This window comes from Magnolia sinica, chromosome 2, assembly GCF_029962835.1.
Source record: "Magnolia sinica isolate HGM2019 chromosome 2, MsV1, whole genome shotgun sequence".
NCBI lineage: Eukaryota > Viridiplantae > Streptophyta > Magnoliopsida > Magnoliales > Magnoliaceae > Magnolia > Magnolia sinica.
Window position 1 is genome coordinate 139570569 of NC_080574.1, and position 27033 is coordinate 139597601.

The 27033-nt window shown below is 40.5% G+C and overlaps 2 protein-coding genes across 7 annotated transcripts; one reads left to right on the forward strand and one right to left on the reverse strand.

Annotated features, from left to right (window-relative positions):
• The first annotated feature begins 2175 nt into the window (after positions 1-2175).
• LOC131237951 (protein RER1B-like) lies at positions 2176-12445 on the forward strand. Of its 2 annotated transcripts, none has more exons than XM_058236060.1 (3): positions 2176-2844; positions 10109-10289; positions 11729-11809. In XM_058236060.1, exons 1-3 carry the CDS (start codon positions 2492-2494, stop codon positions 11792-11794), a joined length of 600 nt encoding a protein of 199 aa, XP_058092043.1. In that variant the 5' UTR covers positions 2176-2491; the 3' UTR covers positions 11795-11809. The 2 variants fall into 2 exon arrangements, with proteins under 2 accessions (XP_058092043.1, XP_058092045.1); XM_058236062.1 differs by lacking the exon at positions 11729-11809 and adding an exon at positions 12040-12445 and having other exon boundaries at positions 2188-2844.
• Positions 12446-15341: 2896 nt separating this feature from the next.
• LOC131237952 (replication factor C subunit 3-like) lies at positions 15342-24017 on the reverse strand. 5 transcript variants are annotated; one of them, XM_058236064.1, is made up of 12 exons: positions 23774-24016; positions 21492-23701; positions 20586-20696; positions 20429-20461; positions 20019-20199; positions 19757-19938; positions 18596-18732; positions 18424-18519; positions 16736-16805; positions 16578-16652; positions 16453-16498; positions 15342-15586 (listed from the first exon to the last, which is right to left on the reverse strand). In XM_058236064.1, exons 2-12 carry the CDS (start codon positions 22848-22850, stop codon positions 15516-15518), a joined length of 2361 nt encoding a protein of 786 aa, XP_058092047.1. In that variant the 5' UTR covers positions 22851-23701; positions 23774-24016; the 3' UTR covers positions 15342-15515. The 5 variants fall into 5 exon arrangements, with proteins under 5 accessions (XP_058092047.1, XP_058092050.1, XP_058092048.1 ...); XM_058236067.1 differs by lacking the exon at positions 23774-24016 and having other exon boundaries at positions 21492-22450; positions 22621-22763; XM_058236065.1 differs by having other exon boundaries at positions 19757-19860; positions 21492-24017.
• Between the last annotated feature and the right edge of the window lie 3016 nt (positions 24018-27033).

The window sequence follows — 27033 nt, forward strand, 5'->3', positions numbered from 1 at the left end:
CATCTATGTGAGTGAATAGTCACACCCTCACACGATTGGCATGGCCATCCAGGGGTATTGGTTTCAGCTTGTAAGATCAATCACCACTTAAAGTAGGTCATGCAGCCTCGCACCTTGCAATAAAAAGACACTTCAATTGATGCAGCCACATGGCATACAAACAAAACTCATTCCTAGCGTATTACAGGTGATGCATGGCAGGGTGAAAACGGTTGCTGTCGGCTCCACTGTAATGTGTTGATGACATACACTCCAATCGTCATACATGACCATAGGTCTAAAATTTAATACATTAATGATTTACTGAGTCCCTCAAGTATGAGTAGTGGAAGTAATGCCTATCCCTCATCATTGGAGAACGCTTGTATCCATGGCATGGATTGGATGACACATGGATAACATGATAGCTCGATAGCTCTTTTGTGAGAATAAGGACAAATGCCCACATCTCAAGTTTCTAATAGTTAGGAAGGACTTAATACTAATAGTCAAGTCATCTATCAAAACAATCATTTGGATTGCTTTTATTATAGAATTGCAATCTTTAAAAATAACATTAATTACTTGTTAAAATGTTTTTATCTAAAAGTTTTATTAAACATACTTATTTGAAATATGAACTTATCTGAAATAAGAGAGAGAATAGTGTTGATGCTAAAATCTGGTTTACCCTTCATTGAGCTTTGGGCAGTCAAACCGAGCTCTATTGCCTGCACAAGAGAAAGACAAAGGAGACCTTTATTCGATTGCAAATCTCTAGCTATGTAATATCCTATATTTAACACATAGGATCTTTCTTCTAGTTATGTAATACTCTCTCTAGCTATGTAATATCTTATATTTAGCACATAGGATCTTTCTTACAGCTATGTATATTACTTATCAATAGGTTGTAATCATACTATAAAGAGAGTGTTTTTCCTCCAATACTAAATGTACAGAAATTCCAAACATATTATGGTATCAAAGCCAAGTTTGATCAGGGCCGTTGATCCAAAATTTGCACGGTCAGGATCTCTTGATTGATCAGAGTATACACCGATCTTCAGTGTATAATCTTCCTCAATCCATCTCTACTCCCATTAACCCCATTAGCACGACGGTTCTCATCCTCTCCCGCAACTGGCTAAAGTAGGAGACCCTTCAATGCCAAAGTCAGGCCAGGAATCTAGGTCTAAGCAGTGTAGTGTAGTGGGGGCTAAGGGTATGAGATGTTGCGTACCTGTTCATGTCGATATGTTCTCTATTTATACCTTTTTGATTGAAGTGAACGTGCCCGTCAATCTCGATACGATCTCTACCATTAGGTGAGAGTTACGCGTGTGCTGATGTTGGCCGTTACGTGGAGATTGTGCACCTAATGATGCTCTAGACATGCATTATTGAAGTTAATTCCTTAGCATAATCATCTGTTATGTTCTCATCTGAGCCGACCTTAAAATTTAAACCTCACTCACGACCGTCCAAGCTTAAGAGCGAGTTGATACTGGTCGGAGTCAGCAGGTCAGATGTGTAATGACTTCTTTCGGATTCTAGGTCGGTGTCAAAGCTTTACAAAAGAACTTGGAATCAGGTCTGTGCGGATGAACTACTATCAGTTCAAGGCTTTGCTCACTGACTTTTCAAAGTCGACCTCTATCAGGTTTGGCCCAAATTTTCCCATAACAAATAGAAACAAGTTTATTGAATTAGCTGATCTTATTGAAATACTTTTTATCGGATTAGAGTAGAGATGCAAAACTAGCCCTAGGGCTCAAAAAGCAATCCTCACTTACGATGAGTCCTGCCTGTAATGAATTTAATGATATACCGCAGTAGGGATTATTAATAGGTGTCTTTAAATTAATCCTGACAAAAGAGCAAGGCTAGATAATTTATCCTGTCTTTGCCCCAGCCCTGGCCAAACAATGGACCTAGATTTTTAAGCATATGTTCGTTTTCCTGAAAGTCCGGAGTGGATGTTTCTGTCCCCGCCGTTTACTGTATAGTGGCCCACTTGAATTTTGGATTCCCCTCATGTTTGTTTGGTCTCCTGTCCGCGAGACGGATGGACAACACATAATGTTTTCAGGCAAGTCCCGTCGGACGAAATCCATGCCGGCCCACGTATTTGGTTTCTGCACACGTACGTTGAATATGCTCCATCGATATGATCTTCTAACACCTTTTTACATCCATCCCACCTCATGTGTAGATATCCACCAATGAACGGCACTGATCTCTCACAAGCGTGCCACTTGTCACGTGTGGCAACTCCTATCTGGCTCGCGTTGATGCGCAGCCGAAAATAGAATATTCGCTTACACAGTTTTCTTCTTCGTATCTCTGGTGTCTGGTCCACCTGCTTTCCATTCAGAGAGAGAGAGAGACCGAAGACAGAAAAAGGGGGAGATGTGAAAATCCCGCCTTCTCCGCCATTTCTCCCTCGGATCGATCAAACCCCAACGCTAGTTTTCACTGCAGCTGTATCAGATCCGAGCTCTCAATTTTCATGGAGGGAGTCTCGGGCGGCGCCAGCGACGCCTCTGCCAATCCTCTTGCGAAATGGAGAATCGAATTCTCCAGGGCGTTTCAGTACTACCTAGATCGATCGACGCCGCAACCTGTCGGCCGCTGGCTGGGAACGGCGGGCCTCGCGCTGATCTATGCCCTCCGTTGCTACTACCTCAAAGGCTTCTATATCGTGTCGTACGCTCTCGGCATCTACTTGCTGAATCTCTTGATCGGATTCCTGTCGCCGAAGGTCGATCCAGAGCTGGAAGTGATGGATGGGCCGTCGCTCCCCACCAAGGGCTCAGACGAATTCAAACCCTTCATTCGACGGCTCCCCGAGTTCAAGTTCTGGTAATCCCATTCCTAATCTCATATGTCGATGATCTTGCTCGTTTGATAATTAGGACCATGTCTTGTTCATCTCGAGTTAAAGCTATGTGCGAAAATAGTATGCCAGGAAAAATTGGTCATATTAAGGGTGTGACACTGTATATGGCGTGGCAGGAAAATTGGGGCTGTCAGGACATCAGGTTAACTACACACGTCTGTTGACTTCAGACTTTTAGTTAATTTAGTTGTGTCTGTTTCTTTCATGAATGGGTCCCACCTGATGACTGGATTGGCCTGATTTTCAAGCTTCATATACATACACGATGGCGTTTGCCTAACGAATGAACCCGTATGTAGCACAAAATGTGAAGCATTGGAAGATTTGGGTGTAGGCATAAATTTTCATGTTGGACCAAAAGCACACTAAAAATGCACTTCTAAAACGAAAGTGGAAGAGTCTATGCAACTGAACTTGAGCTACAACTTGGTTAGCGATGACCATTATTTGATTTGGCAAACAAGATAGACATTTTGGTTTTATTGCCTCTCATATATGGATGTATTTATGGATCTCACTACTACAATATAGCCTGTTACACCTTTCAAAAAAAAAACATTGTGTAGCAACTTTAGTTCAGTGAATAAAACATAGAACGAAAATAAAGTAGGCATTGGTTGATTGGATAAGCTAAGACAAATAAAATTGAAGTGATTGAATTTAAAGCAAATATATAAAGGAAGCAGACGTTCAATCAAACATACATAAAAAGGGAGTATGTTTGTCTCATCGGATCCTCCTTTCAATTTTCTTCATGTAAAATTGTTTTCAAGAGTAATTTTAAAAACAATGACGCATGGATGAGAATTATGAACTTTGAATGCTTAAGAGATTTTAGGGCCATTAGCCTTATTGGGGGCCCTTACAAAATTTTAGCTAAAACCCTAGCATATGGATTCTGAGTGGTTTTAGTGAACGTCATATCCAAAGTCCAATGTGCTTTCATTATTGGAAGATAAATTTTGGACAGTGCGTTAAGTGTTCATGAATGCATCGATTAGTGCCACTGGGAATGATAGAAGGGGGAATTATTTGCGAACTTAACATTGGAAAGGTGTATGATCACGTGGATTGAGATTTTCTCAATTATATGTTGGGACGCTTGGGTTGCAGTTAGAGATGGAGGAGATGGAGTCGAAAGTGTGTTCGGTTGGCCAAGTACTTTGTGTTGTTCAACAGGTTTCCTAACAGTTTTTTCAAAGCTTTGAGAGGTCTCTGGTAGGGGGATCTGCTCTCTCTCTCTCTCTCTATTTATTAATTTATGTGGAAACAAAATCGCTTTCCTCCTTGTTTGAAGTGGTAGCGGAAGTGCTTAGTAAGATGTTGGATGAAGGTTCATATGTGGGTCTCATTAGCGGGTTCAAGGTGGAGAAAGCAGAGTTTTGGATTTCTCACCTCCAGTTTGCTAATGACACTTTTATTTTGCGATGCATAAGAAAATAAGGTGGATAACTTGAGAAAAATTGTTTGATGTTTTAAAGAGGTGCTGGGCTTGAAGATAAACATCTTAAAAAGTGAGATGCTTGGTGTTTGCATATCCAAGGAGGAGGAGGTGAAGCTAGTAGAGGTGTTTCGGTGTCACATTGGGTATTTTTCTTTCTCATATCTCAACATTCCTGTATTATTATTATTATTATTTTTGAAAAGCAACGGTAATTTTATTGATGAAGTGTTGAGAAGGTGCAAAAAACTACAACTCACTCAAGCAAAAGAGTGACTACAACCCTTTAAGATATTGATGCAAGACACCTACTCTGCCAAATAAGATTTAGCCTTATGAATGGCTTGACTTATAGAGTTGGTTATATTGTCGAAGCATCTTGCATTCCTTTCCCCCAAAAAGTCCAAAGGATAGCCATCATTGCCAACCACCACTCAACCCTTTCCTTCTTCCCAAGATTCACCGCCATACCAAGCTAAAAGCGAACTCACTATCATGTCTAGTGTTTAAATTATCGGCGATATTATCGAATTATCGCTGATAATTTTGGTATCGCTAGAGTTGCGACACCGAAACTCCCTATTTTTGTTTCTCTTCCTAATAGCGCCAATTTTTCGGCGATTTTATCGATTTTTTTTACGAAAAGTCCAGTTGTCAGCAGTGTTCGCAATATCGTCGCAGTTCAACGATACGAAACACGTCGGAAGAAATATTCCGAAAAAATTGAAAAGAGAGAGAGAGAGAGAGAGAGAGAGAGAGAGAGAGAGAGAGAGGGAAACTTTCAATAGGGTGAATTTCCGCACCTGTAGAATAGATTGCCCCGATTGGAAGCTGCATTTGGTGGGCCATTTGAATTGAAGCTCGCCATTCGTAGGTTACTGTAAAGAAAATCTCGATTCCCTTTTTTTCTTTCTTCTATTAGATTGTTACTTGAAAACGGAATTGATTTAGGAAGGAAATGCGAAAATAAAAAACAAAATCCAGAGAAATCCGGAGATTTGGGGAAGATTTAAGGGGTTTTAGGGTCTCTTGGATTAAAAGAAAGGGTTCGGAACCCTTTTTTATTGGGTGCGGATGCGCGGCTGACGGGTTGAGTAGCCAGACTGGCTACTGAAGTGACGTCACCAAGTTCTGTGGGTCCCACCATGATGTATGTTTTGTATCCACACCGTCCATCCATTTTGAGAGACCATTTTAGGTCATGAGCCAAAGAATGATTTAGATCCAAAGCTTGAGTGGACCCCACCACAGAAAAAAGTGGAGAGAGTGACGCCCACCATTAAAAATTTCTAATGGCCACAAAAGTTTTCAATGAAGCTGATATTTGTGTTTTACCTTATTTAATGTTTGTGTTAACTTATGAACAGATTGGATCTCAAATAAACATCACGGTGGGCCTTAGGAAGGTTTCAACGGTGAGTGTAACTCACTCCACTGTTTTCGGTGGTGGGGTCGATTATAGTTTTGGATCCGCCTAATTCTTTGGATCATGCCCTAAAATGTTCTCTCCAAATGGATGGACGGTGTGGATACCACACATACATCATGATAGGACCCACATAACTTGGTGATTTCACTTCAGTAGCCAGTCTCGCTACTCAACCTTTCATAGATAATCCACGTCCTTTTTTATTGGGCATGGCTACACGAGGCACGTAAGTATCTTTTCACACGTGTAATGGGCCTCCAATCTGAACGGTTCATGTGATGCGGCGTCCCATGAAACTCCTAGGGACCAAATTTTACCCTGATCTAAAACTCTGGTGGGCCATAGCAAAGAAAGATGCAAATCAAAGGAGAAAAATGTTTTCTTTTATAATGGCCCATTGAAGTCTTAGATGAAAGCAAAAATTGAACTATAGAGGTTTCATGGAGTGTTGCATCACATAGACTGTTCAGATTTTGGACTCACATCACATATGATGAGTTCTCAGAAAGTTCTCACGATATGTTTGCTTATGGGAAAATCGACGTTGGCGCAGATCTGGAGCCTGTTGGCGCATATCTGGAGCCTAGAGATGGATGCTCCTGTCAGGGCTCTATAAGGCCCACCATGATATATTTGTTTTATCTACACCATCCATCCATTTTGATATGTTATTCTAGGGAATAAACCCAAAATGTAGCCAGATATGAGGCTCAAGTGGTCCACACCACAGGAAGTTGTAGTGGGAATGATATCCACCATTGAAGCTTTCCTGGGGCCCTTCACAATGTTCATTTTCCATCCAATTTGTTCATAAGGTCTAATAGACCTGGATGAAGGGAAAACATAAATATTAGCTTGCTCCAAAACTTATGGGGCCCACATAGTTGACTCAGTACGATGAGCGTACTGATTTATATGATGCGCACGTGTGACTTGTTTGGATCCGTGGATTGATGGGTCCATGTTCTGTAGGGCCATCATAATGATAAATATTTTATCAATGTTATCCATTTATTTTGATAGATAATTTTAAGGCATGAGTCCAAAATGAGACAGATCTGCATCTCAGGTGGACAACACTAAGGGAAACAGTGGTGATTAAATGCCCACCATTAAAAACTTCATTGGGCCATTGTAATGTTTTTTTTTTTGCCATCCAACCTCTTGATCAGGTCACACAGATCTTGATGAAGCGAAAACTCATTTTAGATTATGTTAGATTTTGCCACATGTACATCTCTATCATGCAAAAACCACATTGATTGGATAATCCAATCCATCCTTGATTTGACATCTTTGAGTTCATTTACTTTTATGTGTCTTAATTAGTGTATGCCAGATGCATTTGTAATATATAAACTCATTTTGGTTGCTATTAAAGTGATTTTTTATGGCATTGCATGCTTTTTGGGTCCCATTAAATGAAAACTTATTATGTAATGTATTCTTCTCGCAATTTTTTATTCCTAAATATGTAAATATGTGTATTTAGGCATGTCTTGAAGTTTCACTGAAAAATTCCATCGTTTTCCCCATGTTTCCCTCTTTTTCCCCACATTTCTGGTTATCGGCGATATTATCGGCGATAACGATATTATATCTTTATCTCTGGCCGGCAAAACTTGTAGCGATACCGACAACTCGAACACTGATCATGTCTAGCATTACCCAAATCACACTTAGAGAGTTGAGGAGGTTGGCCCACATTGTGCATGTGAAAGGGCAATGAATAAATAAATGGTCCACTGATTCAACATCTCTTGTACACAAAATAGATACGTTTGACATCGAGAAAGCTTACGACCACGTGGATTGGGTCTTCCTAGATTAGATGCTTAATAGAATTGGGTGTGGGATTGTATGGACATGTTGGATGAAGGAATGTGCCGGCTCTTGTAGATTCTCGATTTTGGTGAATAGCTCCCTTAAATGTTATTTCAAAAGCTCGAAAGGCATTAGATAGGGTGACCCGCTTTCCCCACTCCTCTTCGTTGTCATAGCTGAAACCTTGGGAAGAATGATTTCTAAAGGGTAGGATGTGGGTTTGTTCAAAGGTTTCCAAGTGGGCCCCATGCCTTCCTTGATGTCTCATATTTAGTATGCGGATGCTATGATTCTTTTTTGTGTGGTGGATGAAGCAAAGGATGGATAACCTATGTATGATTCTTCAATGTTTTGAAGCAATTTTTGGGCAAAAGGTTGACCTAACTAAATGTGTAATGCATGGTATCCGCATGGATAGTGATGAAATTGAGCGCCTTGCCGGTCTTTTGGTTGCAGGCGGGTTCTTTCCCTTCATCTTATCCACCATCCCCTGGCATCGGAAAGCTGGCCAAGCATATTTGGGACAAAGTTGTGGAAAGATTTGAGTGGAAATTGGCGTGTTGGAAAGGGTGGTTTGTCGATTGGAGGGTGGATCGCTCTCATTAAAGCGGCTTTCTCCAACTTGCTCATTTATTTCATGTTGCTTTTTAGGTGTCCCAAACTAGTCCTTGCTCACCTTGAGAAGCTTAGACAAGATTTTCTTTGGGGCGATTCGCCGGAGAAGAAAAAGTTCCACATGTTGGAGAGGGATGGAGTTTTCAAGCCATATGACGAAGTTGGTGCTAACATTCATAACCTGGGTGCGATTAATGATGCCCTCTTGGGCAAATGGTGGTGGTGGTTTGGTGGGGAAAGGAGAGCTCTTTGGAGAGAGATCTTTGCTAGCAAATACGATTGTACAGAAGGTGGGTGGTGGAATGAAGATTGGGAAGACTTATCACGTGTAGCATTATGGTGCCCCTCCCAAGATTGGAGCTTTTGGTTGGCTTGTGGGTACAAATAGAGTGTTGACGATTGACAACCTCCAAAAGCGGTCTATGGTCATGCCAAATATTTGTCTCTTGTGCATGTTCGACACCGAATTGGTTAACCATCTTTCTATTCATCGCACCTTTGCTAGTCAAGTATGGGCCTTCTTCCTCGACAAATTCTATTTGGCGTGGGCAATGCCTTACGATATTGGCGATCTATTTATGGAATGGCATGGAACAACTTTTCACAAAAAAAAAGTTTGGCCGGTGTGGTGGCACCATCTCCTTGCAGGGTTATGGGGGATTTGGGGCGAGAGGAATGGTAGATGTTTTTGCAATGTTTCCCAATGTGTCAATTGGATTCTCTCATGTTTGGGATATTGTTGTTGAGTCGGCAGGGAGCAACGGGTGGTTGGAGAAGATGTAAATTTCTTTTTGTTTGTTCCCGCTTAGCGCTACCTCAGCACTTTTTTAGTGAAAGTTATTGTTCTCTTTCAAAAAACACATGCATGTTTGGGATGACCATTGCTCTTTTTTGAAGATTATCAATGGTTAAAACTTGGTTCCTCCCAACGAGCCATGCAAATGTCGAAGCTCTAAGAGGGGCCCGCAATGCCACAACAAGGCTGCTAGGGTTATATCTTCTAGCTGCCATAGATCCCAAAGAACCTCATAGAATGATTGAACTGCAAATTGGTCCAATTTATCCTTCTCCAGTTCTGCCAAACCATGGTATCCCTTTTCCCCATAGATGCAGAGCAGAGATGGATCTTGTCTAGGAGTTTTAGTTAGTTAACTCTCTTCGGCAAGGAGGCGACCACACCACCTTGTTGCCGCTAACCGATGAGCATCTAGACATGGGAATGCCGCTGTCTACTGCTAATTGTGCCAGTCTTGGGAATGCATGCTGAAGTGGAATCTCTCCTGCCCATGCGTCCTTTCAAAAACAGACATTTTCCCCATTTCTAGGAGAGAATCTGTGACCCCCTCCTTGGAACTTAGCTTTAACTCAACTTGGCTCTTTGATCCAGTCAGTTGACATGGTGGGATTTTCAGGTGTTTGATTTAGTTGATTGTCTCATGCTCTAGTTTGGAGTTTCCTTATTAAAGCCTTTCATAACTGAGCGCTTGTTGTCATGGTAATAAAATTTCTCTTTTATTAGTTGCTGTGACATCGAACGTGGGGGTTAAAATACAAAATATGCTTATTGTGTTCACTGCTCCTTTTCATACTTGAGGACTCAAATTCTAAAATCCTCGTGGTCTTTCTTCCATGAGTATGGAATCAGCACTTGTCACTTGTGCACAGATTTTGACTGTCAATTTTGCGGCTGTGTATGGAATATGCACTTGTCAATTTTGCACAGATTTTGGTTGTGTATGGAATCTTAAAGTGCAGTAGCATGTTTTTTCTGATCTTCTTGTCATTATTTTGGCAACTAGTTCCCTAGATTTCTTTGGTAAGCATACACTTCTTGATCCTCTAATGTAGAAAGGATGAGGCAGCTGATCTAGCTGTCTCTGAATCCCAAATTTACATCCTTCTCATCTCGTGCTTTCAGGTATTCCACGACAAAGGCCTTCTGCATAGCTTTCTGCATGACCTTCTTTTCTGTGTTTGATGTTCCTGTCTTCTGGCCCATATTGCTGTGCTACTGGATTGTTCTTTTCGTCCTGACAATGAAGCGTCAAATTCTACACATGATCAAATACAAATATGTCCCATTCAGCATTGGAAAGCAGGTGAGTTGCTCATAGTGTTATTATATATAGTGTTCGTGACCACCGTCGCCACTGCCACTGCCACTGGCGCCATAGTAACGATTACTATGGGAAATTTTTTGATATTCTGGCAGAGTATAATGGTTGATATACAGGAACTAATAAATTGAAGATGTGGCATAGAATTATAACTCAAATTAAACAGTCCAAATGGTGAGAGATGGATCATAAACCAAAGGTTAGACTAATCTGGTCAATTAACTAGACTCTTGGTGGAAATTTATTGGAAAATAGCCAATGGTCCAAAATCAGGTAAAAAAAGTGCCCACAAATCAGAGGTTCAGATTTTTCAACCTTTCTGATTTTGGGATGAACCTTTCAATAGTGGGTGCAACAATTTGGACTGTTTAATTTGAGTTGATATTTGCTGCACATACCGAGTCCTTGCATATCAATCATCACAAACCACTAGACTATCAAACAACTTCCATAATACTATAGTGTCAAATGTCAGTTGAACGTAACATATTTAAGGTTGCTGATACACTTGGTTGAAATATGTGGTACGTAATGCTGGTGCTTTAATTTAAAGTGAATGATATTGAGAAAAAGCATACATGCAAGCATTATAAAATCAGCAATGTGGTGGTGGTGGTAAAGTCTCTACAAGAGACCATGAAGATTGAAGAGCATGTATCATCATCATAGGTCACAGCTCTGTGGTTGGCTAACATGATTGCTTGGCAAAAGTTTGGCAACTGGCTGGCTGCCTGACGTCGGCCCTCATTTTGTGTGGAACTTGTTTCCGCATTGGTACTAGATGGAATTTATCCTCCTATGGTAGTTTCCTAAAAAATAATCAATGATTAATCCCCTAACAACTAGGACTCTATAAAACAGAAGCCATCTTCTAAATCCTACTGAAGATACCTGCCATGAAAGCAATAAATAGCTAGAAAGCCATAAAGAAATGGGTTCAATGGTAGACAGGTCATGTTTCAACATTGATGTCTTGGGTTCAAGGCTAGTTTACCTTTTTTTTATTTTTTATTTTTATTTTTTTTAAATGCTAATAAAAAGAGAGAAAAAAAGAAGAAAGAATTGGGAACAGAAGATACTGTAGAAGTCAATGGGGTTTTAGGGATAAAACAGGGGTTCTGGGGAGTTGAACATAAGTTGGGTTAGATCTGTCTTGCAGATTGACGGAAGCATGATTCAAGAGAAAAATAAAGTGTTGTGGAAAGGAAGAAGAAGTGGATAATTATAGATGACTGTGACTGTGATAAATAAATACTGATTCTATGCCCACTATCGGGTTTTGCCTTCATTTATCCGATCAATATGGACTGATAGAGTTGTGTGCACGTCTGATGTGCTCCAGATTAACCATAGTATCTGTGTGCACCCCATCACTATCTGATTAGCAATGAGTTGTGAGCTCTAACATATCCCATCATCAGCTATATAATCAGAGCAGATTGGAATTGGTACGGACCCCGTGTGATGACGACGATTGGAATTGCTGAATGGGACGCTGGTAATTTGGTATGAGTCAAGAGACTGGATGCTTTTTCATTCTGATAATTGTCACCAACATGTGTTTTTATTTTTTTTTTTGAAAAATGCCAACATGTTATTGTCATCTCGACATAACATCAAATTGTTGCCCCGTGTGTTTAAAAATATGTTTATCTAGGTAAATAACACTATTACAAGCCAGAATCAAATTCTTGTCCTTGTCTCATTTATATGTGCTTACCTTTAATGACAGAGGTATGGTAGGAAGAAGTCATCTGCTGGCAGCAGTAGTTTATCCAGGGACTGATCCTTGGTGCACATGTATGCTCATGACGAGTGGAAAGGGGGAAAAGAATATGGTATGGGATTGCTGATTTTTTTACTTTCTAAATTCGGAAGTGAACATATATACCATGTCATTTGGAATGCTCTTTACATGTCTAGTAAACTTTGCCTACCCCCTTGGGGCTGTCACAACATATGCAACATGTGTATTGATGATTCTTTCATCTATTCTCGCTTCGCCCTTTTCTATCAGGTTAATGTGATTGTGTCCTTTTGTTCAATTGAAGTTTCACAGTCTAATGACTGCTCCTGTAACTTATCTTTAGTAACTGTACTATACTGTTGGTACAAGTTCTTTGGCATTTTGATCTTCATAGCATTGTTTGAGATATTGGCTGATGCTTATGAGAGATTTCTTAGTGAGGTCTATGAATATGCGGGCTAAAATGTACGCCTGACCATAGTTCTAAAATTCAGTGACTGACTCAAAACTTGGCCGAGTCAACTCGACTCAATGAAATTTTGAGCAGAGTCATCAGGAAACTCAGTCCTGAGAGGGACTCGGTTCTGACTCGGTTGAACAAATCAAGTCATCACTCAATTTTTCAAGGCACTTTATTAAAAGAAAAGCAAGAGGAGAGAATGGGTGTCAAAACAGTTACTAAAAACTGATCTATTTTTGGTACTGTAGTTACTTATATGAGTCGGGTCAAGTCTTCATGTCAACCCGACCCAGCTGAACAGCTGAACATCAGTCGAGTCCTATTTTAGTTTTTTGAACTATGCCGCTGACTAGTAAATTTCAGCTATTTGTCCTTGATAGTCAGCAGTGCAACTTTGAACAGGCAGAGCAGAATTACTGGAAGGATTCTGGAAACTCAATGGGGAGGGTTTCCATGACAATGGTTTTGGGTTTCTTACCGACTCTCTCAGAAGTCACTGACCAATCGGTTTCAGTTATGCTGTCGGTGGCTTTCACCCATTATCGGATTGGGACCAGATCATTGCTATCACAACAAATTACTGCTCACATATTCAGGTGCCAAGTAAAGGCCCCACGTGTGCAATCTTGGGAATTGTACTGGCTAATTCATCAGCAAGTGATGCATGCATGCAAAATGGAGATGGTTATCATATTCTAACCGTCCATTTCTTCTATACGTGTGGTCTGCCTGATAAATGTACTGTATAGAATCCAAGTCGTCGTCCTTCGGGTCATCATAGCTGGCACTGGGGGTTCATTAACCCGTGTCATCCTTCTTCAGGTCATTTTGTTTTATGTTCAACCAAGTACTGTCCTTTTTTGCCCCCTCCCTTCTGTTGTTACTGCTGCTATTCTTGTTATTATTGTTGGTGGTGGTGGTAGTAGTAGTGGTGTTGGGCTGGAGTCCTATGGTTGATCACCACCATTTTTTGGACCTATTGTGGATGGAGAATTGCCAGAAAACACATTGAGAAGATTGTAACTGTATGAATTTGCCCCCTTGGGGACAGAACAACGATTAGAATTCAAGGGTCTCTTCGGGTGTTTCTTCTGCTGAGTTACACACATGATGGATGTGTGTAGTTTTAGGGATTTGTGCTAGGAATCCGTTCTTTAATGACGCTATCATTCCTCATCTTCGTCTCTGCCTGATTGAGATCAGCTACAGGATTTCCATTCTGACATTCCACTTTGCTTGAAATGTTAGATTCATATTGTCCAGATTTAATGAAAAAGACGTGATTAAAGTTTGACATCTGGTTGCCTACCTGACACAGCACTCCTTTATCCAGGCTTGACAATGAGCGCAAAGCTCCCATAGGCAGGTTTATAAAAATAATCATTACTTAAGAAAAAAAAAATATTATTCCCTTTGAATATTTTACTTGTAACCATCCATTTGATGGCCATCAATATGATGGCTATATAATTTTAGAGAGATGCTCGATCTAAAATGTGGCCCATGACTTGGAGGATCTGAATAGCCTTACGTGAGTGCCCCACGTGAGGAGGATGGGCCACCACCATTGTCAAAATGACAAACTACCATAGGATTCATATATCACTACTACACCATTCTCATTCAGAGAGGATAATGTACCGGCAATGGTATCCAAGCAAGCATTTAATATGCATGTGGCACGTGCACATATGGGAAAAGGTTCTATGAGGTCCAGGTCAAACTGTGGGGCCCACTGTAATGCGTGCCAGACATCCACACTATCAATTACATGCACCTATGGGCCTAAAAATCAGGTCTATCCACGACTTCGGTGGGTCACACCATAGACAACAGTTGAAAGTGAATGCCCACGCATTCACACTATCAATGAGTTACACCCTTCTATTGTAGGCCATGGGCCTAAAAATCAGGCCAATCCATGACTTAGTCGGCCACACCATAGACAACAGTTGAAAGAGAGGATGTCCAGCCATTAAAACCTTCCTGATTGTATATAGACGTGGTTCTAACATACCAACCCATCCATTGTGGGTCTGCTTTGGATGAGGGATGACACCAACTTTCAGGCCATTCCAAAATTCAGGTGGGCTCCACCAAATGCCTTTAGATTTATTAGGCATGGGTTCATATGGCTCAGATTGTGTGGCCTACTTGAATTCTGGATACAAATAATTTTTGGGACATCTCATAACCTAGAGTGGAGGCACCGAATGCATGGTGTGGATGTCTAACACATAATGGTAGGGCCCACAGGGAGCTCGACCTCATATAGATAAGAGGTCTCAAGTCCAACCGGTTGGACCACAAGGTACGGTCCACCCAGCCCATAAATTCCAACCTGTTTAATGCATGTGAAATCCAACCCTTTGGATAGGTTTGCACCACCATGAGGATCACCAATTGCAGACATCATCAGCCTTATTGACTTGTAAGGTGGATGACACCTGAAACCAACGTGTAGCCTTTCGTAAATAGAAAATTATAAATGTGGCCCATTCGATGAGTTGATATGGAAGATTTCTGCACAAGTGATACTCTGGGTTGGATGGAGACCGCATCTCGAGGATCAAATGTGGGAAGGTTACCATAAAAAAACCAAATTGTCCTAGTTCAGTGGGCAAATTTCCTCTAATTGATCGCTAGTATAGTCTGACCACTGTTTTTTTTTTTTCTAAGTGGTGTGGGCCCACCGTTTGTTACATTGAAGAACGGTCTGAAGTTCGCAATCTGAGCCACAGGAGGAGACAGGTTGCTTGATAACTAAGTTGGGCATATGCATTTAGTATTGCATACTTTCTCTTAATTAAAGCTTTTGCTACTTGAAAAAAAACAGGGATATTATGAAGATAACGAACAGCATCCAAAGCCCCCTTGTAAACATAAACAGTTTTTGCACCAGATTTACATCTTTTAGAATTCCTACTTTTATTTAGACACTGCAATGCTGCGATCCTCAAAGCCGTTAAAACTCCCATCATTCCTCTCTAAACATGGGTCTTTATTTGCACTGCAACCGACCACTGCCACTGAAGCCCTTCCCATATATGCTCATGAACTTCGCAACAAACTCTGCACAGAAAGAATGATCCCGTAACATACTAACATGTGTCAGTGCGTCCCCAATGTGTCATGAAAGTCCATCTTTATGCCACCACGTGCCTGCATGGGTGCAGGCATGACATCTAGGCCATGCATCAGGTGGGTCCCATCCCATTGATTCCTGGGCCAAAAATCAGGTTGGTCCACTCATTAGGTATGCCGCAATGTTAGAAACAGGCGGACTGTTTAGAACTTGGCCTAGTTTCTTTCATCCGTTTGTGAACAGTAGACCACCTGACCTGTTTCTCACCTAGGCATCGACACATGGACCCACCTAATGGATATCTTGGATTATGTGATGTTGACACATGTGATGGCATGAATATGGTTGACTATGTACGTAAATCATGCACATGGATGAGTATACATACTGTAATATCCAAGAGAAGGTCCCAAGTCCCTCCAGTTGGGCGTGGGCTCCAAGTTACAGTCCACCCCATTAAGAACATGTAACATCCAACTGTTCTAATGGGTTTCGACCCATGCAAAAAATCAGCACTATCTACTCATCAGGTGGACCACACCATAGAAAACAATGTCTACCCATTGTTAAATAGAAATATACTAGTGCGGCCCACTTAATGAGTGGATATGGGTGATTTTTACATAAGGTGATCCTAACTAAAATGAGTGGATACGGCTGATTTTTACATAAGATGATCCTAACATAATGAGTGGATATGGCTGATTTTTACATAAGGTGGTCCTAATGGTGGGGCCAATCTATTGGACAGGTTGGATGTCCATGCTGTTAATTGGTTGGAAGCCATCTGCTGAGTGGACTGTAACTTGTGGTTCAATCGGTTGCACTTGAGACCTTCTCAGTATCTACTGACCTTCTAATTTCAGGAGGGCGCCTGTTCCAGAGGGCAGTCTCTTATCCTGTAGATATGACTGTTTTAGCACACATCTGATTCCTTCTCTCAACAGGGTAATTGAAAGGGTAGGGGATGGAACTTACGTAGTAAGCATGCCAGTAATAAAGCTCTCTTTTTAGACTAGCTTCTACTCCCCTAAGAAACTGTTCCACAAGCTTCTGCATTTTGGACCATTTGTAGTTCTATTTAAAGAAAGAACCTTCACTTGGGAGATCGATTCCATAAAGTGCTAACAGATTACCTGAAGGATTAGTTTGGGGTGGACAATATCCACCAGCAGTCTCTGAAACTTCCCTCGTACAAAAGGCAGTCTGAAAACGAAAAACAAGAATCTTAATTTTCACTTTTGGAATAATTCAAAAGAACTGGCAAACAGATAAGTTGAGAAGTATATGTTTTTTTATTTTTATTTTTTAACACTACTCTATAATCCATGTAATGATTTTATGATGCACATCTCAAAGTCTGCCAGTTAGGCTTTTTAAATTTATTTATTTATTTATCATGAGTTCCTGATTTGTGGGGAAAAAGGCTAAGTTGTCGTTGATGATGATTGATACATTCAGGGAGCAATTACGGTACGATTAGAGATCCCTGGATCCATTACGGTATGATTAGAGGTCGCGGGAGCAATTACGTCGCAATTAGAGGTTCTGGGAACAATTACTGTGTGAGTAGAGGTCCCGGGAGCGATTACAGTACGATTAGTGGTCCCGGGAGCGATTATGGTATGATTAGAGGTCACGGGAGTTGTTAGGGTATGTTTAGTGGCCCTGAGAGCGATTACTGTACGATTAGAGGTCCCAGGAGCGATGATGATGATTGATGCATCCAGGCTCCTGATAGCAACAACCTCCCAAGTCCAAACTAGATAAGATTAGTGGGCTCCACTGCTGGCCTGGTCAGATTATGGACCTTACACAGTGCATATTATTTCTACACGTGAACTGTGCACTATCCATACATCTGCATTTTTCATCCACTTGCATGGATTAAGCATAATTTTCCTTCTTTTTTTTTTTTTTGTAGCAGTTACCTTTTTAGTACAAAACTTGCTTAGAAAGTAAAGAGATGAAAAAGAGATGAAGTATGATTAGGAAAGTGGTGAGCATTCCTAAATATAGAAGGCAATAGGTTTCTTTATTATGATTTTTTTTTTTGGTTTGTTTGAAGAGTATTTCTTTATTATGATTGAAGACTTTTCTTTTAAACTTAGATGTGTGAAAATTGTGGAGTTTGATGCTCCCATAGCTACAGGTTTGATGCCCTAATTCTATTCTTTCTACTGGTGTGGTGCCCTAGAGGCTAGAAGACTCTTTGAAGTTCATTCAACAGTCCTTTTTTATTTTTATTTCTGCTATTGGATGAAGCTTATTAGGAAGAATTTCCGACAACATCATCATGATTGTTGTCATCATAATCTAAACCTTAACCCAACTAGTTGGGGTTAGCAAAGAATTTCCGCAACGACTTCAATTTTCTGGTATGTAAAATTTCTACACATTCTCCCCCAATGTGATGATTGCGATGGCAATGATGATGACGACAGTGATAATAATGATACAGTTCTCGACTTCCCCTTGCAAAAAACCCCGAAAGCCCTTGAAAACGGTTGTTCTTCTTATTAATTTAGGAATCATATAAATTTGGTACTGTTTCTTTTTCTTTTTTTTTGACAAAACAGGAATCGTAAAGCTGATCCAAAAGGGCTGGAGTAGGGCTATGATGATGATGACCAAAAGGAGCCTTACATATTGATCCCACAAACACATACATGGACCGTCCTTGATAAATTTGATGACGAAATACATCAAGGACTGTCAATATGTGTTTGACGGGATCAATATGTTAGGCTTCTTTGGACATCATCACCAACATTATCTTAGTTTTCTCTGAGCAATTCAGGCTTGGTGAATGTTAATTGCTAACCTTTTGGGTGATGGATCGGCTAGAATCTCTGCTGCAAGTTCCACCAGGAGCTCTTCCCAGCCTAGTGGGATTGGTTGTTCATCGGTGAAAGGATAGCTGCAGGCAACAGATGAATCAGAAAAAAAGTGAAATGAAATTTCACACGAGCCACTGCCTCATTCATGGTTCTTACTTGTGTGCTTTGCATGCTTCAAGTGCCATGATTGCGTTCCTCAAGTTCTGCTTCGATTTGGTTGCAATTTTAGCTGCAAAACTCATTGGCAGATCAAAGTTCTCCTTCCTTGCTATTTGAATAAGAACCTCCATGATCTGAGATATAAGGTAGAAGTGTTACTATTGCTCTCAGAAATTGTAGCTCTTGTACTTGAATCTCATTCAAAGGCAGCTACAGTATCAGTAGTTGATGCCAGGTTCGATCACAGAAAAGGAGGTAACAAGAAGTGATTCCATCAGTAATTGAGGGAACGAGAGTATAGTTTGAAGCAGCATAAAAAGAAGACTGTTCTCAGCAATTAAGGGGCTGTTGTGCGCAGAATGAGTCCCATGGTGTTCATGCCCCGACAAATACTATTATTTTGCAATATTAAGCTGGAGAGTGAATATTAAAAATTGCAATATTTGGCAGTTGGTGACAAATCTCATTCTTGGCAATTTCTTGGGACACTGTCAGATTTTGAAAATTTTCTCTCGATATTATCAGGAAATCTTGCTGAAAATAAAAATACTCACCATCATTATCTAAGCCTTATCCAATTAATTGGGATCAGCTACATGGATCCTATTCCACCATTCCACTCTATTGAAGACCATACCTTTATTATAAACCAATAAATAATTTTAAAAATATAAAATATAGGTAAAACTGAGTTAATTTAAAATTTAAAATATTGATTTTGCTAAAACTGTGAAACATTAATAACTGTAAGCATTTGAAAATCTCACAATTTTATCACAATCCAAGAAAATATCGAAATATTTTCATAATTTCGGCAATATTTGTCACAAACTCATGTCAAACATTGCAGCAATCATGCTGTCCATTTCGTCTCATTGCATTAAATGCAATTGTTGGGAGGAAAATTTGGAAAACACCAAAGTATCTCTAGTCTGAAAACATCCCCGCGCGATGAAATATATTACCATTTAGAACATAGATGATATTTAGTAACATGTGGGGTCAAAGAAGAATAATCCAAAAAACCATGTCCACGATCGTGCTTGCTTTTGTGTTAAATAAGACATAACATAGAGAACTCGGTTCTGGTTAAAATCTGCAAAGCCCAACACCCCAAACTCTATGATATTCATGCGCATGAAATGAAGTAATAGCCACCTCATGAGTAACAGGGGCATCCACTGTAATAAGCTTGCAGCGGCTTTTGATGGATTCGAGAAGGCCAGTGTCATCTTCACAACAGAGTATGATCTTACATGCATCTGTATGACAGTCCATTATCCACTTTATCAAGTGTTGCACATTGTCTGCGAGTTTATCAACCTCATAGAGAACGATTACTGGAATAGTGAGATAAAGCTATGTTAGATTCGTAAAGATTGGGTCATTTGGGAAAAGGTGAGTGTTCAAGCTGTCAGACCTTTGTAATCTGCCTTTAAGCTTGCATCACTGAATTCAGGAATAGGTGCACGGTTGCTGGTTATTTCCTTGACTAGAGCCATTAATGCATATCTGGCATTCTTTGATATAGACTTCAGATTAAGCTCCACATGGTGAGGGCTTGAAGTTAGTGGAACAACCACTGGCATTTGCTGAGTTTCCTATTAAGAGCATCAAACGGATCTACAATTAGTCGGTACCAGCCAAAATGTTTGCAGTTTGTTCACCAGCTCTAAAAAGAGTATAAGAAAAGAAAGTTTTACACAAAAAAAATAAAAATAAAATACATCTGCCATTTCATGGGACGTTTTCTTAATTGTCGTGCAACAGTTAAGTACATTTTTTTAGCCATACAAAAAAAGAAAAGGAAAGGATCATCATACATCATACCTGAACATGGAAGTATCTTAAATCATTTGAGATCTGCAATAAAATTGGACAAAGAACTGGTAAGCCTATTTAACGTTAGTGTTTGAACTTCAAACAAAAATCACATGCATTCAGACACACACCAAACAGACCATCAAATGAACTTCTTGAAACATACTTGCCAAGCTGAAGCACCGAAAATTTCCCACAGTAAAGCCATGCCTAGGGCTTTCTTTCCTGAGCCCGAAGGTCCCCTGAACAGAAGATGAGGGCAGTTGTGGAGGGATATCTAGCCAAAAGTAAAGGCAGTAACTATCAGTGAGACGGGATAAAAATTACCTATCATCGAGATTATTACAAGAGAAATTGCACTTTGAAAGAAGAAAAAAAGGGGGTAAAGCATGAATTATCTGGAAACATGGTTCAAAAGCAATGCTACTCATGACTCACTAAGTTAAGAGTTACAATACCATGATAAGAATTGAAAATGATACACAGTTGTGACCTGCTTCAGACTTGGCCTGACTTGATCATTCTCACAAATGTTACTAGACATATAGATGAAGTTCAAAATTGTAAGTTCTATAGCATGTAGTTTGCATTAATTACAGAACTCAATTTTGAATGCATGATGCAGGGCAATCCAACGTATAGAAACCATTAAACATGTAAAGTATTATACAGATGTATTACATCGTAGAAAATAATTTTCAATTGCAAACATTGATGAGCTATAGATTGTAGAATAATTTATCAAACAGACTTCATTAATATGTAAATACATAGAACAATAAAGCATTTCGAATACTGGAAATCTGGCTAAGTTGTCATGTTCCTCAAAAGAATGGATTGCAACCCAGTCACAAGCTGCGCTCACCAAGGGTAACCAGTTTATTTAAGTATTTGAGGGAACTTAGTGCTGAACTATTAAACAACCCTGACTGTGTAAAAGCATCCAAAGAATTTTCAACAGCCATCATTTCTCAAATTCCTCGAGAAATTCTATTCTTATTATGCCAATTTTCAAAATTATAGGAGAATTGGAAAAACGATAGAAGCAGAATTGCAAGTCACGTAACCATACCAATTGCTTGAGATGTTGGGCTTGTGATTTGTTGCAAATGAATCCACTCAATGAATCAGGTCGATGCTTGTCAGCCCAGAACTGTCTAAGGTTTTCCACCACGAATGCCCTCTCAATAAATGAAGCCTCATCTATGTTCCTAGTTTCAGGAGACTTCGAGTTCCCGCAAGCACCGCCCCTTACACAAGAGAACCACATGTCCTTTTGGCTTCTTTGTATGCTGGCAGTGAATTTCCGGAAACTCTCACTCATCACTCTGCTACCATCAGCCATCTTACTACTTCCATCGCTAGTTTTACTACAACTCTGCCTACTCATAGCAGAGCTCGAGAACATATTTCTTTGCGATGGAACAGTACTGACTGCAGACACTTGCATATTCTGATCGAAACCACTGATTCCTCTGCTTGTCTGTTGAACGTTGGAAATTCTTTCAGAAACTGCCTTAGCTTTGGGTGCAAAGCTGCTTCCAGAACCAATGTTCTTCGGAACTGCATCTTTATGCAAGGCTGTGAAGTCACGAGAAAAGAAGATATCGCCTTGAGGAATCGAGTCTGTGCTTTCCATCATTAAAGCATCAGGAACTGCACTTTTTGAAAGCTTTTCGTTAGCAATCATTTCATTGATTTCACTAGCAGAAGGTGCTTTTGTGTGAGAACTTTTCTTCTGTTTCTGAACCGGGATTCCTGCTAATGGTGAGGGGCTTCTGTCCCATCTTTGCTCCTTGGAAACAATACTAGTGTGCTGCACTTTCTCCCTTGCTCTCAATTTTGGAGTCGACATGGACCTGTGGCTGTAGTTAGACCTCTCGCTCATTCTAGAAGCTTTCCCTGAGTCCATAAACTTGTGTGGAGATTTTTGGTTTGGTTTCCAGTATGAGCCTTTAAGCTCGTCGTTTTCCACATAGGGTTCCTCTTTCCCCACTTCAAATGAAGAAATATGCCTCTGATTCTCAGAAACTGCAAAATGAGTGCCATTTGCACCTAAATGAGAGCCTAATTTAGGCAAAATACTACCACCATCATCTACGTGTGGTCTGTATGGAGATATACTTTTACTCCTTGGGATTGGGCTGACTTCTGAAGCTTTAATAGGGAAAGAGAAATCATGATCAGGCTTTGCAGCGTACCTTTGATCATGGCCCAAGGGACTGATACTTCTCGCAGAACGTAATGCAGTTTTCAGCGGTTCTGCGACTAAAACCCGGCCCCTTTGATTACTATCTTTCTTTAGATCATCCCATGGACTCTCCCGCCATTCAGATTCCGCATCGGAAGGTTCATAGCCACTTCGCCTCTGTTTGAGAGAGGAATGAGCCTGAGCTCTGTTGTATCTCGAGGCATTCCGCATCATGGGCATCAAAGAAGAATTTACAAGTTCTGCAGTTAGACGCGTGGAAAAGCTTGGAAACTTGGCTTCTGCATGAATATCAAAGGAAGAATCGAATTCCTGAAATTCAAGTGTGGGGAATGCTTGGAAGCAAAGGCTTCTGCAACAGGAAAGTAGAAGGATTGAATTGCTGAGGGGAATTATGAGTTTCAGAAAATCAGACGTCGAGAAAGAGTGAAATTCTAGTGTTACTGCTAAGAGACCTGAGTACCTGGAAATTTAAATATTGAAATGCCCTAAATTCTTGAATTCTAGAATATTTCTCAATGGTAGGTAGGGGCAAGATCGGGACTTCTTAGTTTGGACATCAAAACTAGATGAGAATCTCTAAATTGGGTATCTCTGGAAGAAGAGCGACTGGAGGTTTCCTTGAGTTGAAACTCAAGATCTTAACAAAAGCTAGAAATCAAGTGATTCTAGGACACAGTCAACAGGCACAGTGAGGTATCGGCGGATAACATCTCGACATCGTAGGAGAGCCTCCAAATTGAGCGTTTCTGTGTGAACATCGGCAGGAAGTTTTTGACTCCAGAGAATCAGACCTTAAAGATCTCTAGGCTCACCGTAAAAAGGAAAAAAGAAGAAGAAGAAGAAGAAGAAGAATAAGAAGACAGATTGCACAAAACCGGAACTAAAAAGCTTAGGAAAATCTCGAATTATGGTGTTTATGACTGGAACATAAAATCAAAGAAAGAGCTCGAATTCTCATGTTTTCACGAGAAGAATAATCGAATTTCATAGAATCGGTCCTCGGAACCGTAGAAAAAGCTTGAATTCTCGTGTTTTGGCGAGAAGAAGCTCGGAATTTCAGTGAATCAAACCTTGAAAGCTTAGAAAAAGCTCGAATTCTCGCGTTTTCCGGAGAAGAAGCTCGGAATATCCTTGAATTGGACCTCAAGATCCAAGAAAAAGCTCGAATTCTAGCGCTTCTGCGAGAAGGAGCTAGACATTCTAGCAGATCGTGCTTCGAAACCCTAGAGAGAGAGGTGAGGAAGATGCATGGGCAGAGATTCTTGAATTTAAGGGAGCGAGGTTCTCTAAGCAGCTGCATTGCTTAAAGACAAAGGAAGACAGAAGAGAGAGTTTCTCTCCAGCTATTTTACAACGCCAAGAGAGGCCTTGTTCCTGCAATTTCTAAGCTCGAGAGATTCTCCCTATGTCCTTTCCAGATTCTGCTGCTCCAACAACTGAGCTCGGATTTCGTACACAGTAAACTCTGTGGGGCCCACCGTGATGTATGTGTCTTATCCACGCTGTCCATCTATTTTCCAGCTTTTTTTAGGGCATGAGTCCAAAAATTGAAGTATATCTAAAGCTCAATGGACCACACCATAGGAAGGAGTGGAATTGAAATCCTACCGTTGAAAGATTCTTGGAGCAATAGAAGTTTTGGATCAAGCTGATATTTGTGATTTCCCTTCATCCATATCTGTGTGATCTTATTAACAGGTTGGATTAAAAATAAACATCTCGGTGGCCCCTAGGAATGTTTCAACGGTGGACGTTACTGTCCCACTGTTTCCTGTGACGTGGTCTACTTGAGTTTTGGATGTGATTTAATTTTGGTTTAATGCCATACAATTATTTGATAAAAGGGATGGACGGCGTGGATAATACACATACATAAGTGTGTGGAAAAGATTCGGGTCGTTCAGGCATCTGCTGGGCCACAGGTGTGTTAGAGAGATCCTGATCGTCCATGAACGTGGGCAGAGTGGGAGTTTAAAAGGGGTGCGTAGCCCGGTTACTCTGTTGGGCCCAGTAGCTTGTCTGTGTCAGCTTGGGCGCGAGTTTCTCAGTGACTGTAACCGAAAGCTATGTGGAGCCCATCCCGGTGTTCGTGTGAAATCTACTCGGTCCATCAGTTTTTCCAACTCATGTATGGTGAGAGCCTAAAAAAAGAGGCAGATCCAAGATTAGAGTGGGCCACATTACAGAAAAAAGTTGGGATTGAACTCCCATCATTGCACCTTGTGAATGGGTTGGATGGCGTAAGAACGTCAAAGTGAAAGGTTTCAATTGTGTGTTGTGATTTGGCTACGGCTGTTTCCTTTGGTAGGGTAAGTCGAGGTTTTGGTCTACTTCAATTTGGGATTCAAATGAACATTGCGGTGGCTCACTTGTTTTTTATACTACCTCTCTTTTAATTCAATCATTGAATTAGTAGAATATCTTAGCAATGTAATTTGATAGCTGAAATAAATATCATGATAATCAAATATTGATGAACTCAGCATGCTAAGATTTGATTGGATGATAAGCTGTTGTCCTTGATGGATCCATCCAGTCCAGTATATGATAGACTTTCAAACTTATTGGGATTGCATTGTGTAAAACACAACATAATGGTCCAATAACAATGTGAGCCCTAACATGATGCATGTGTTTTATTCATGCCATTAATTCATTTTGCAGGATCATTTTAAGACATGAGCAAAAAAATGTGATAGATCTAAAGCTGAAGTGTACCATGCCACAAGAAGTAATGGGGATAATGCCGTCCAAAGTTGAATCCCTTTTAATGCCCACCATGATGTTTATTTACTATCTATTCGTTCATAAAATTACACAGACAGCTGGAAAGGGCAAACATATATAATTTGATCCATGACTTACATGACCTCGTAAAAAGTTTTCATTGGTAGGTGTTTAATTCCCATTATTTCTTACGGAGTCATTCACTTGAGTTTTGCACTTTTAATTTTGATCTCATATCCTAAAATAGATAAAAGACATTATAGTGGGGCCTAATAAGTTTTGCCACGTCAGTGGTGCTATATTCCAGTACCTTTCAAACATGCCTGCATGGGTTCATGACAGTATTGCATCCCAATCAAATCCTGGCACGTCAGCAGCAATACCCACTCCAATGAATTACAATGACACGCTGGAATCCAGTCAGTAGATTTGTTTTTTTTTTAAAAAAAAAATTTATTGTAATGACTCCACCGTTTATTTTAGTGGGGCTCTCCTTAATGGTTGAATATCGCATGAGAACTAGTCTCTGATAAGATACTCAAATCGTTTGATCATGCAAAAGTTATAGCAACCGTTCATCTTCTAGGGAAGAAAGGTAAAATTATCAACAGACAAGGTGAGAATAGTCAGGTGTGTTATTGGAAGATAACCCAGACTAAAAGTCAAAAGTCTCAACCTATCATGTTGCGATACGTTGAAGATGTATTCACGGAAGTTGGATGGTTAGGATAGCACGATATGACTGCCACGTAAGGAGTACTCCTCTCATCATTTTTATTTTGGTGGTGATCTATCGCATAAGGCCTACCCCCTTTTATTTGGCTTCGGCTTCTCATTGCCAAATTCGCCGTCGATGTTCTCAAAGGTGCAGTGTACGTTAAGCGCACTTACAGCCGGATCAAGGTGAGAGATACAAGCAGATAGCGATGTTGACGTGCCTTTGGTGTTTTTTTATTCTAATAGTCTGGTTTGGCGCTTCCATGCACCTAGTCCGTTTTGGACTTCATATCCGTCGGTCCAATCCGGGCGGGGATCAGGTACTACCCCCGCCTGTTCCCAGCTCTGGACAGGCGGAGGCCCCACGGGCCACCGAGCAGCCATAGTGATGTATGAATTCCATCCACACCGTTCATCCATTTTTCTAATATCATTTTAGAATACTGGAAAAAAATCAGGCAAATTCAATGCTTAAATGGACCACACATTGGATATTAAATTCATACCGTCGAAAAATGCTCAGGGATCACAGAAGTTATGTATAGGATGATATTTATTTTTTTCACTTCATCCAGGTATATGTGACCATATCAACAGGTTGGATGGAAAATAAGTGACACGGTGGACCCTATGAAGGTTTCAATGGTGGGCGTCCTTAGTACTGCTACTTCCTGTGGTGTGGTCCACTTAAGCCTTTGATCTGCCTTATTTTTTTAACGCACTTTAAAATGATATGGAAAAACGGATGGACGGTGTGGATAAAAGTAATACATCACGGTGGCCCCTCAGTGTCCCATGGGGCTCCGCCTGTCCGGAGGGCGGGGGGAGTACCTTATCCGCGCCCGTCCAATCCTCTCTTCTTTTGCTACTTTGCTACCTCGGAGAAGTCTTGATGATTGGATGATTGAGGCCTTCCATTTAATGTCGTGGAGAAATGGATGGGCAAGATCTTTCATGT

Coding starts and splice junctions, on each gene's coding strand:
- LOC131237951 (XM_058236060.1), top strand. CDS start 2,492: ATGGAGGGAGTCTCGGGCGGCGCCAGCGACGCCTCTGCCAATCCTCTT. Junction 2,845..10,108: donor CTCCCCGAGTTCAAGTTCTG/GTAATCCCATTC, acceptor TCGTGCTTTCAG/GTATTCCACGACAAAGGCCT. Junction 10,290..11,728: donor CATTCAGCATTGGAAAGCAG/GTGAGTTGCTCA, acceptor TCCCATCATCAG/CTATATAATCAGAGCAGATT.
- LOC131237952 (XM_058236064.1), bottom strand. CDS start 22,850: ATGCCCATGATGCGGAATGCCTCGAGATACAACAGAGCTCAGGCTCAT. Junction 16,499..16,577: donor ATTACTGGCATGCTTACTAC/GTAAGTTCCATC, acceptor TCATATCTACAG/GATAAGAGACTGCCCTCTGG. Junction 15,587..16,452: donor CGCCCTCCTGAAATTAGAAG/GTCAGTAGATAC, acceptor CTTTCTGTGCAG/AGTTTGTTGCGAAGTTCATG.